Source organism: Brassica rapa, chromosome A03 (assembly GCF_000309985.2).
Source record: "Brassica rapa cultivar Chiifu-401-42 chromosome A03, CAAS_Brap_v3.01, whole genome shotgun sequence".
In the NCBI taxonomy this organism is placed as follows: Eukaryota; Viridiplantae; Streptophyta; class Magnoliopsida; order Brassicales; family Brassicaceae; genus Brassica; species Brassica rapa.
The window spans coordinates 13,770,312-13,782,161 of NC_024797.2; the positions used below are offsets into that span (position 1 = coordinate 13,770,312).

Genomic DNA, 11,850 nt, shown 5'->3' on the forward strand with positions numbered 1-11,850 from the left:
GTGAAATGGAACGAGAAGAGGGACATAAAAGGGAAGTGAAGAAATAAGAAACTTCTGGAAAATAAGTAACCCACACACGCTCTTCTCGCACATTCCTAGACTCGTTTCCTTCTTGTAGACCCCTCACTTTTTATTCCCATTATACCCTTTTCTCTCATTTTTAGTTTCCTTCTGGAACTTCCGATCTGTGGTCTCTCATCCTCTCTATCTCATTCTTATCGTTCCGTATTTGCGAGAACCTTCTAGAACACACTCTCTCTCTCTCTCTCTCACGTTTGAGATCCGTACGGAGTCCTTCTGGATTAGGGCAATCTCGTTGTTGGTTGGTGGAAACTGAAAAGATTGCGTTAAGACATAGAGTTAGTTATTTTCTGAGTGTTTCGGATTTGGTTTAATGGTTTTCTGAAAGCGAAAAGAGTTATTATCTTTGTCTTTTTTATCTGTAATTCGGATTTGCTCATGATTCGAAGCTTCTTCAAGCAACCAATTTAAAAAAGGTTCAGGTTATTGTGGTTGTGTGGATCTAAAACTCATGCCGGGGGAACAAACCGGAGAGGTTGGCGGCGGTTGTAGCGCCGGTAATAGTGGAGGAAGCAGTGGCGGCGGTGGAGGTGGAGAACCGCAGAGGTCAATACCGACGCCGTTTCTAACGAAAACGTACCAGCTTGTAGATGATCCGGTTTACGACGAATTGATTTCGTGGAACGAGGACGGTTCAACATTCATCGTGTGGAAAGCAGCTGAGTTCGCGAGAGATCTCCTCCCCAAATACTTCAAACACAACAACTTCTCCAGCTTCGTCCGCCAGCTCAACACTTACGTGAGTCTTTTCGCTTTTTTTTTTGTATGAATCTCAATACCGGTTTACTAATTGAGTCTGACTCGGTTTATTACGGTTTAGGGGTTTCGAAAATTGGTTCCCGATCGTTGGGAGTTCTCTAATGACTGTTTCCGGAGAGGTGAGAAGATTCTGCTTCGCGATATTCAACGCCGGAAAATCTCTCTGCCGGCGGCTGCTCCGGTGTTAGCTCACGTTCTTTCACCGTCTAACTCTGGAGAAGAGCAGGTCATTTCTTCCAACTCATCGCCGGCTGGTACTGGAGGAGGAGGAGGATCGGTTGGTGTGGCGCTGCAGAGGACGACGAGCTGCACCACAGCGCCGGAGCTGATGGAGGAGAACGAGCGGTTGAGGAAGGAGAATGTTCAGTTGAGTCAAGAGCTGACAAAGCTTAAAGGCTTGTATTCGAACATCTACAAGCTGATGTCGAATTTCACGTCGGGTGGAGCGGATTGTGTGAAACCGTTGGATCTGATGCCGGAGAGACAAGAGATGAGTGAAGAAGCCATAGAAACAGGGGCTGGTCTGAAGCTCTTGACTCCGAGGTTGTTTGGTGTTTCGATTGGGGTGAAGCGAGCTAGAAGAGACCAAGAGTTGGGTGCTGCTGCTGCGGAAGAGGATGATAACCAAGAGGAAGAAGAACAAGGTTCCGATGATAAGTCAGAGCCAATGGAGGAGAATAACTCTGTTGACCACAATGGGCCATGGCTTGAACTTGGAAAGTGAGAAAGGCAAAGCCATTGCCATGACTTGGAGCAATGTTTGGTTAGTGGGTACCAATGCACTGATCCTACTATCCTTAGGTGTTCCTGATGTTGCTTCTTGAATCTTCTTCTTGATGGAACTGAAAATATTCAGGCTCGTTTGGCTCCACCTGATGGAGGTGCTTGGCATGATATTAGATAAACACATGTAGATTCGAAGTTGGATCTTCACAAAGCACTGGTTTTGTTAGATTTATTGGCAATGTTCTTTTTAGTTAAAAGTTCTTTCATGTTATAGGCTCATGGTGTTTTATTTGTAGTCTACTTGTATGATGATGATGATGATGAATTTTTTTTTAATTCTAGATTAGAAGATATAGGTCAAGCCCTTTTCTGTTGTAGTCTCATTGTGTTCTATTTGGTATTTATCTAATGTCATAGGAAGCTCGTACTGGCGCTTTAAGAATATGGAGGCGTGCCCGTCTTATCGAGGACCTAGGCATTGCAAAATGATGTAAACATATTCAGATTTTATCATAAGTAGAGAACTGAACTTCCAAATGTAGATAGTAAGTCTTAAAGTTGATCATCACACCAAGCACTACCTGAAGTGAAAATACTAGAGACCTGAATATATGTCGTACACAATGGTTTGCCTTGGACATACTAGAGAACTTAAATAACGATCTTCCTTCAGCTTGTTCTTTTTCAGAATTGCGCTCTCTAGAAGAGATGGTTCACCTGTGCACACAAACTTCCCAAAAAGGAGTAAAGCAGAGAAAGCTTAAAAGCTTGAAGATAATGAAGCCGAAGTTAATATTTCATAGCTTTTCATTAGTTTCCATTTCGGTGTTACAATAAAATTCTATATAATGATTAGAAACCCTAGAATAATATTACACAGCTGTTTACGTAGGGACACATTGCTTCCTTGGATCCAAGACTACATAATCAATTCTGAAGCGTGATTAGTTGAACTGCGTTGTATGGAGGAGCATGACCACTTCTTCTCTCGTCTGCTTTTTCCTTCAGTAACCAAAGTAGAGCTGGTTTGGTGTTCATGATAGGTTTTGTTCTTTCCTTATGCCCAGTTCATTCCTTATGAAGCTTGTTTTAGCTTTCACAGCCTTATATTTAACCTCAAAGATTTACATGCTCACCATGTCAAAATAAATTCTCTGTTCCAGAAGACTGTTTTTGTTATTGGAACCCCCAAACCTTCATAATAATGTTAAAAGTTCCTTTAAACTTTGTGTGGGTGAACAAATAGTGTAAAATGAGCCAAACTTGCTATGGCTAGCCCAGCTCTTTATCAAGTAAAAGAAAAAAGTAAGGAAAAAAAAAAAGACTTTCACAAAAGCAGACAAAAAAACAACAACAATATTGGATGAAACAAAACAGTATTGGATGACTACTTTTTTCTATTTGAAGAAATAAAACTAATCAACCCAAATAGTCTAAAACATTATCCGGCGGATCGATCCAGAGGCACTTGGGACGAGGAACAAGTTCTAGCCAGCTCAGACTTCCCTTATGTGGATTGTACCTGCTTTTATCAAAAGAGTAGGAGAGACAACGCATGCGTTTGTTACCAAACCTTAAGGAGCAGAGATTGTTCCTCATCCATGGAAGATTAGTCCTCATCTGAGAGTGATAAGAACTGAAGAAGATTGTGAAGCCATCAGGCTCAGTACTAGACATCTTCTCCCATCGCAAATAGCCTTGTTTAAACACCACTGGCTTCTCCTTGCCACAAGTAAACACGAGAAAGAGCTCTCCTTTCTTCTCTGCCAAGAAAGCTTCTCTCCTCTCCCACCCACCTTGCAGTTGATGATAGTGATATACATCCTCATGACAAACCCATGTCCTGGAAGATGGGTGAAAGGAGTACAAGGAGTCTCCACCAAAGGTAAAACAATAGAATCGATCATTGAGATAGACAAGCTTGCTCTTCATATAATATAGTAAAGCAGCAGGGAAGGCCTCGGTAATCCACTCAGTTGCTCCAGGATGGCAAGTGCTGATAGTGACATAATGATGCCGCAACATAAAGTTTAAGGCTACCACAACACAATTATCAGATGTAGGAGGAGAAGAGAATGCGATTGCCTGGAATGGTAGCGTAGACTTAGGCAAGCTTATGAGCTCCCGAGTAAACGGGTTGAAGAAAAACAAGTCCTTTGTGGTAGATGCGTGCATAAGTAACCAGCTGTGTGATGAGTAGCGCACAGTTGACTCAGCTAGCTCTGGCGGATTCAAAGTGTACGACTTCGACTGTACCGGGTCGTGGAGCTCAAATAAACTGCTACGTTTAGAGAAGCTCAGAAGCCAAGGATGCTTTTCCACTACCCGAACGGATATTGCAGCTTCACACCATGATTTGCAAGAAGCTGATGCAATGATGTTGTCTTTTAACACAAGACGAGACATTATTACTTCCAAAAGACTTGATGGAAGGTCAGAGAAACTCGGTTTCAATGCCTCTTCGCTCTGAGTTTTGAATCTACAGAACAACAAATGAACTTCTAATCAAGCAAAAGTGTGAGACGTCATCAAATTTGTCTACAAAGTTTGTTTGAGACTTTATCAAATATGTTTCAAAATATATTAATATCATAGAGAAGTTGAAAGTAAACAAAAAATCAATAAATACATTCAAAACAATTTTCCCAAGAAAGATGAAAAAGTCAGTCAAACTTGTTAAATACACAACATCTGAATTTTTTTTTCTTAAAAGGTTAAACCCGAGTCTATAAAGACACAGACCTAACCCTCAGGTGAGAGGTGCAGCCTACGACAGGTTCTCTCCCGGGTTTTCATATGGACATATCTGCAACCCGTAGTGAACAGAACAATGTGACTTAGTTTCCTCAGAAATAGGATCAAACCTGGAATGTGTTTGCATCTAAGACCCGTCCACTGCCACTGGACCACAAGTCCTGCTCAACATCTGAATATTATAGTCTGTAGAACTCGTTGAGAGTGACGAACCTTTTACGGGTGATGGTGGTTGAAGACGTAGACGTAGAAGGTGACGCCATGGCCAGAGATCGCGGTGGTATTTGACGGGAAATGGTGGTCGACTGTGGTGGGGTGATCGCTGAAGATTTTCTAGGGTTTTGTTGTGGCTCATATATAGTAGCCTGTTTAAAATAATTGATTTATAAAGACAGTTCTCTTAAATAATTTTAAAATATATTTTTTCACCAAAATATACTAAAAAAAGATAAATGATCAAAAAGAGTTTTATTAAAGAAGTACAAAACCATTGTACACTTTGTTTATAGATATTTAAAAATACGTATTAGCTAAAGAAATAATAATAATAAAAAATAATAATTTTCTTTATAGTTTTCGAATAATATTCAATTTTTATCAAAATAATTTATTTTGTAATCCAATTTTTTATAGAAACTACTTTTAAAATTTATTTTTTACTTTTAGTATTTATTTACTTTTAAAAATCTTTTTTTTTTAGCATTAGAGATATCAGTGTATATTTACTATTTAATAAAATCTGTTTTGATTATTTTGATATTAAAGAAAAAACTTTTTAGGGTTATCATAGAATTTTTTAAAAAATAAATATATCATTAAAAAACACTTATCATTACGCATCTGGAAATATCATGTAAGTGAAGGTAGAAAAATAAAATATATGTGATAATTACAGGTCAGTAAACAATTTTTTTGAACCTCCAAGAGATTAACACACCAGTCTTCTAGAAAGATAAAAGCTCACGGACCAAAGTGAACAAACGTGAAAAAGAAAACTCATTAGCTTTGGCCGACCGGAGGTCAGAGATTAGAAGATATATAAAAACTTTGTCATACTTTTCCAAATCCAGTTCAACTTAATATCAATTATAACTTGCAAAAAGTTCATGAATTAACCCACCCATCAGTGCCGTGCGAAGCATATTAGGAATTTAGGGCAAAAATAATTTATTTTATATCAAATATACGTATTAATTTTTTTAAATATGAACCAGAAAATAAATTATTTTTTTATCTTATATTTTAAAATTATTTTTAAAAAAAATTAATCTTATGAAAATTAATGGCAAAAGTTATATTTTGGTTACAACTAAAAATTGTATATACAAATTCAAACTATATGCAAAAAAATATTTTCGACATTCAAAATAAAAAATATACAATAAAATTAATATTCACAATAACTAAGTAGAAATTGTCATATTATTAAAAAATATTAAGAAATATTTATAGTTTTTATTATATTATTATATATTGATTATATAATTTATGAGTATGGAAGCACCAAAATGTACTAATGTGAGAAGAGGTCTAGGACCAATGACCTAAAATTGATAAGATGAGCACGGCTCTGCCACCGATCTACGTGGGATGATGGTCGGAGAAGGCAAATGTGACGTCATGAACAGAGACGGCGGTGGTGCCTGACGGGGCAACGGTTGTCGTGTATGGTAATACCTAATCTAAACTCCTAGGATTAGTTTTCGTATATATCTCCAAAAATATATATACACGAATATATCGTTCAAAAGTCAATCTTTGTACTTGTTAATTCACCATTGATTCTTTTTATCTATACAGCTTACATTTTTCCTTTTTTTTCTCTTTCATAAGTAGATCTTTTTGTAGATTTTTTTTTTTTTGATAAAATACATAAGTAGATCTTCTTATGCTTTTTTGATTTAAGAAATGTGAATACTGTTAAAAATGAAAATAAAAAGCTTCAAAATTTCTAAAGAAATTGTTACAACAAATGGAAGACGAAATACCCCGTCTAAAAGCACCCACATTGCAAGGTTCTTAAGTGTATTTCTTAAAAAACTGAAACAATAAAAGTAAAAAATTGGTTATTTTCAAATTATTAGAAACTCAAGCCAATAATTGAGGAGAATATGCTATCTCCATAGCCAATTTGTCCACAAACCTCGTCTGTTTAAGATGAAACAAGTTTAATATCTAAAAGCATTCTTACATTAGGAATCTCCCAGGCCTACAATTACTTAGAAATTGAAACAAAAAACTAATAAATCTTACACGCAAGCTCTCACAAATAGTCTAAAACGTTATTGGGCGGATTGATCCAGAGGCTCTGAGGAGGACAAAGTTCTAACTCGTTGTTCCATTCAATAGACGGATTGTACCTGCTTTGGTCAGACGAGTAGGATACATGCCTGCGATTGTAACCAAACCTTGAGAAACATACGTTGTTCCTCACCCATGGGAGATTTGTTCCTAACTCAGAGTTATAAAAACTGACAAAGAATGTCAAGCCATCAAGCTCACTAGGACTCATCTTTTTCCAGCTCCAAGAGACTAGTTTATAGACCATTGGCTCCTCATTTAAGCTTGTTAACATGAGAAACAGCTCTCCTTTCGTCTCTGCCAAAAAATGTTTTTTCTTGTACCAATCTTGTGTCAGAGTAGGATCTAAATTTGCATGAGGATACGACCTCCACGTACGGGAAGATGGGTGAAAGGAAAACAACCTCTCTATTCCCACGTTAAAGCAATAAAATCGATCATTGTGATAGACAATCTTGGTCTTCATAGAAAACTGTTGATAGTTAGCAGGGAAGACACTAGCAATCCACTCAGTTGCTCCAGGATGGCAAGTGCTGATAGTAGTGACACGATGCTGCACGTTAAAGTTTAAAGCTACCACAACACAGTTATCCGATGTAGGAGGATAAGAGAATGCAATCTCATTAAAAGGAAACGCAAACTTAGGCAAACTTATTAGCTCCCGAGAAAAAGGGTTGAAGAAGAAGATGTCCTTTGAGTTGGATCTATGCATAAGTAACCAGCCTTCTCTTGAGTAACACACAGTTGATTTAGCTATCTCTGGCAGTTCTAGCGTGTACGACTTCCATTGGAATGGATCGACGAGTTTAAGTGAATGTCCACGTCTAGACATGTAAAAAAGCCAAGGATGCTTTTCCACTACACGAACAAAGACTCCAGCATCAAGCCATGACTTGCAAGCAGCAGATGCACAAATGTTATCTTTTAACACAAGACGAGACATTATTATTTCCATAAGACTTGATGGAAGATCAGCGAAACTCGGTTTTGTTGGGATCAGATAAGCAAATCACGCTAGCTCTGAACCCACACTGTTGGGGAAATAAGAAAACGGACACGGCGCAGCGGAACTTTGCGGTCGTGTTTCTCCTGACCTTGTGAGAACCTGAGAGGAGAATACTTCGACAGTTGCAGGATTTGATATAAGCAATAATAAAATGAGACAAGCAATTTTAACGTGGAAAACCTCCTCGATGTGAGAAGGAAAAACCACGGGACCGTAGTCCACTCAACAATCCACTATATAAATGTATGTGAGTACAACCACGTCCTCCCTGTTCAACAGCCTGAACAGAACAGAGACACTAGCTTCAAAGAGCTATCTCCAACACAAGAACAACAACAATAAGAGAGCAACACAAAGCTTCAAAACCGGCAGCAACCAAACGACCTCAGCTCACAAGTATTCCGGCAACCAGAGACTAATCCCACCGTACAAATCCAAGATGAACAAGTCAGTAACACCTCTGCCAAATATCAGCTCAATCAGAGAAGATCTCACCGTCGGATTTACCAAACACTCAAGACAGCACCACTGAAGAACTGTGACGACCAGCTTCACGAAAATCCAGACAACAGAAGATCCAACCGTTAGAATCCAAATCCCTTCGGTGAACCTTTAACCCACTGACTGACGAAACTTCCCACAAAATATCAGTCCGATCAGGATCCGTTTGACCCTCCAAACCTGCCTTGACAAACCCAGACGAAAATCTGTCTCTTCTCTCCTTTTCTCTCTTTTGTGTCAAGAGTCTTCTTGAGTACTCTTCTTTCTTTCTTGTGTTGTGTCTCTTCTCACAAACTGGGTTAAGAGACTTTATATATGTGTCTCACTAACCTTAATAACCTCCAAGGCCCAATACTAATCTCATGGACTAATATCAATAGCCTATCACCAAGTTTGGTTATCACCAACCAAACCCATTTGGGTTTCCTCCATCTAGAAGGAACCCAACAAACTCCCCCTCCGACTAGGTGGAGGAAACAGCCATTCCGGCTATCCCTCGGCATACTTCAAGCTTCCCCCTCGGCAAAGACTTTGTCATCATATCAGCTCCATTATCATCCGTATGAACTTTTGCAAGTTCCACTTCCTTAGAAGCAACCACATCTCGTATCCAATGATATCTTCTCTGGATGTGTTTCGACTTCGAATGAAATGTAGAGTTCTTCCCGAGACAAATAGCGCTTTGACTATCACAAAGCAACTCATACTTTTCTTGCTTGAAACCGATCTCTTCACAGAAGTTCTTCATCCACAACAACTCTTTACAAGCTTCAGTTGCAGCAATGAACTCTGCCTCAGTGGTAGATAATGCAACACACTTTTGCAACCTTGACTGCCATGCCACAGCTCCACCCGCAAATGTTACCAAGTAACCCGAAGTAGACTTGCTAGAATCAACATCTCCAGACATGTCAGAATCAGTGAAACTGACCAGCAAAGGCTTCTTAACCCCGAAAGAAATCTTCAGATCAGAAGTCCCTCTGAGATATCTCAAAATCCACTTCACAGCATTCCAATGTTCTCTCCCCGGATTGGAGATAAACCTGCTGACAACTCCAACGGCGTAGGCTAAATCCGGTCTTGTACAGACCATGGCATACATCAAACTACCCACTGCAGAAGCATATGGAACCTTCACCATATCTTCCTTCTCCTCATATGTCTTTGGACTCTGTTGACTGCTCAGTCTTAAGTGTGGTGTAAGCGGAGTACTCAACACTTTAGACTTGTCCATGTGAAACCTTTTAAGTACCTTTTCAATGTACTTCTCCTGAGACAAGTGAATCAGCTTCTCACCTCTGTCTCTAGCAATTCTCATACCGAGAATCTGTTTCGCTGGACCCAAATCTTTCATGGCAAAGGACTTCCCGAGTTGCTCTTTTAGCTCCTTAATTCTTTCCATGTTCCTGCCCACAATCAACATGTCATCGACATACAGCAACAAGATGATAAAATCATCATCACCAAACACCTTCACAAAAACACAATGGTCTGAATCAGTCTCTGCATAACCATGCTCCCCCATAACAGACTTGAACTTCATGTACCACTGTCTCGGTGCTTGCTTCAATCCATAAAGGCTTTTCTTCAAGCGGCAAACCAAATTTTCTTTGCCCTCTTTAACATAGCCTTCCGGTTGTTCCATGTAGATCTCTTCCTCCAAATCACCATGAAGGAAAGCAGTCTTCACATCCATTTGCTCAACCTCTAGATCAAGGCTCGCTGCCAATCCAAGAACAACCCGAATGGATGACATCTTCACAACAGGAGAAAAGATCTCATCATAATCAATCCCCTTCTTCTGGCTGTAACCTTTCACAACCAATCTAGCCTTGTATCTGGGTGGCTTATTTCCATCTTCATGCTTAATTCTGTACACCCACATATTAAGCAAAGCCTTCTTGCCCTTAGGCAATTCCACCAACTCAAAAGTGTGATTCTCTTTAAAAGAATCCATCTCCTCATCCATGGCTCCAAACCACAGATCCTTGTGTTCATCCTCCAAAGCTTCATAATAGCTTTCAGGCTCTCCCCCATCAGTAAGTAAAACGTACTCACTAGGATCATACCTTGTCGACGGTTTAAGACCTCTCTCGGATCTTCTCACAACAGTAGGTTGGTTCTCAGCAGCTGGTGTCTCACCATGATCGTCACCATGATCACCAGTGCCATCTTCATGTGCGGGAGCATTTGCACCGGGTGTATTATTCTGAACCTCAACCTCAACCTCACCGTGGACTGATGTAGAAGGAGTAGCCTCTATATCGATCAAACCTTCATAAACCTGAGTTGGAATTTTGGACTTGTCAATGTCCTTAATTGTTTGATCTTCCATGAACACAACATCTCTGCTCCTTACGAGCTTCTTCTCAACGGGATCATAAAATCTGTACCCGAACTCATCCTGACCATAACCGATGAACACACACTGCCGCGACTTCATCTCAAGCTTCGATCTATCAACCTTGGGAATATGAACAAATGCCTTACACCCAAAGACTCTCAAGTGACTGTAAGAAACATCCTTACCAGTCCAAACCCTCTCTGGAACATCACCATCCAATGGAGCACTTGGTGACAAATTCAGCACATGAACCGCCGTGTTCAAAGCTTCTGCCCAGAAAGTCATCGCTAAGCCTGACTGTGAGATCAAACATCTCATCCTCTCGACAATCGTCCTGTTCATCCTTTCAGCCAACCCATTCAACTGTGGAGTATAAGGTGGCGTGAACTGATGCCTTATTCCATGCTCTTTGCAATAAGCATCAAATGGTCCAAGATACTCTCCACCATTATCACTGCGGATACACTTCAGCTTCTTCCCCGTTTGTCTCTCAACCAACGTCACAAAATGCTTGAAATATCCCAGCACCTGATCCTTCGTCCTCATAGGAAATACCCACAACTTCCTTGAATGATCATCAATGAAAGTCACAAAATATGATGCGCCGCCAAGAGATCTTGTCTTCATTGGACCACACACATCTGAATGTACCAAATCCAGTACCTCGGGTTTCCTAGAAGGCGCAGAAGACTTGAAAGATACCCTGTGTTGTTTTCCCGCAAAGCAATGCGAACACTTCTGCAGGTGCAGACCAGAGATTCCTGGAATCACCTCATTCTTAGACAACACAGTCATTCCCTTCTCACTCATGTGACCGAGTCTCTTATGCCATAGCTCCATGGCATTATCATTCTCCACCGCATTAACTGCATCTTTGGAGACCTTAGCCTGCATCCAATAGAAGGATGAAGACTTCTCACCTCGAGCCACAATCAAAGAACCACGAGAGAGCTTCCATTTACCACCACCGTGCAAACTGAAATAACCCTCATCATCAAGTCTTCCCGTTGATATCAGATTCATCCTAATGTCAGGAACATGCTTAACATCCTTAAGCACCAACCTAGTCCCAAGACTAGTCTCCAAGCATATATCACCAATGCCAGCAACCTGAGCCATCGCATCATTTCCCATCTTCACGGAACCATAATTACCCGTAGTATAGGTAGAAAACAAATCCCGCTGTGAAGTTGCATGAGTAGTAGCTCCACTATCAATCACCCAACTGGTGTCTTGGCATGCGACATTAATGGCATCACCCTCAAGAAGAATGAGGAACTGATCTTCGGTGACAGTCACCCGATCCACCTTTTCTTCTTGATTACCTTGCTGTTTGTTTTTCAACTTCCAGCAATCTTTCTTCATGTGCCCTTTCTTG

At 40.1% G+C, this 11,850-nt stretch overlaps 3 protein-coding genes across 3 annotated transcripts; 1 reads left to right on the forward strand and 2 right to left on the reverse strand.

The window, feature by feature from the left end:
- Positions 1–117: 117 nt before the first annotated feature.
- Positions 118–1,929, forward strand: LOC103858608 (heat stress transcription factor B-2b). Its single transcript, XM_009135996.3, has 2 exons — positions 118–820; positions 902–1,929. Exons 1-2 carry the CDS (start codon positions 533–535, stop codon positions 1,562–1,564), a joined length of 951 nt encoding a protein of 316 aa, XP_009134244.1. The 5' UTR covers positions 118–532; the 3' UTR covers positions 1,565–1,929.
- On the reverse strand, positions 1,835–4,019 carry LOC103858609 (F-box protein At4g00893). Its single transcript, XM_033286193.1, has one exon. The coding sequence runs from the start codon at positions 3,970–3,972 to the stop codon at positions 2,986–2,988; it is 987 nt and encodes a 328-aa protein (XP_033142084.1). The 5' UTR covers positions 3,973–4,019; the 3' UTR covers positions 1,835–2,985.
- Positions 1,868–7,630, reverse strand: LOC103860093 (F-box protein At4g00893-like; the record flags this gene model as incomplete). The annotated part of the gene is made up of 1 exon (XM_009137699.2): positions 1,868–7,630. A coding segment is annotated over one exon (1,047 nt), but the record flags the coding sequence as incomplete, so codon positions are not given.
- Between the last annotated feature and the right edge of the window lie 4,220 nt (positions 7,631–11,850).

Bases quoted from the DNA above. Each gene is read 5' to 3' on its own strand.
- LOC103858608 (XM_009135996.3), top strand. From the start codon at position 533: ATGCCGGGGGAACAAACCGGAGAGGTTGGCGGCGGTTGTAGCGCCGGT. The intron at 821-901 runs GTGAGTCTTTTC...ATTACGGTTTAG, and splicing joins TCCGCCAGCTCAACACTTAC to GGGTTTCGAAAATTGGTTCC.
- LOC103858609 (XM_033286193.1), bottom strand. From the start codon at position 3,972: ATGTCTCGTCTTGTGTTAAAAGACAACATCATTGCATCAGCTTCTTGC.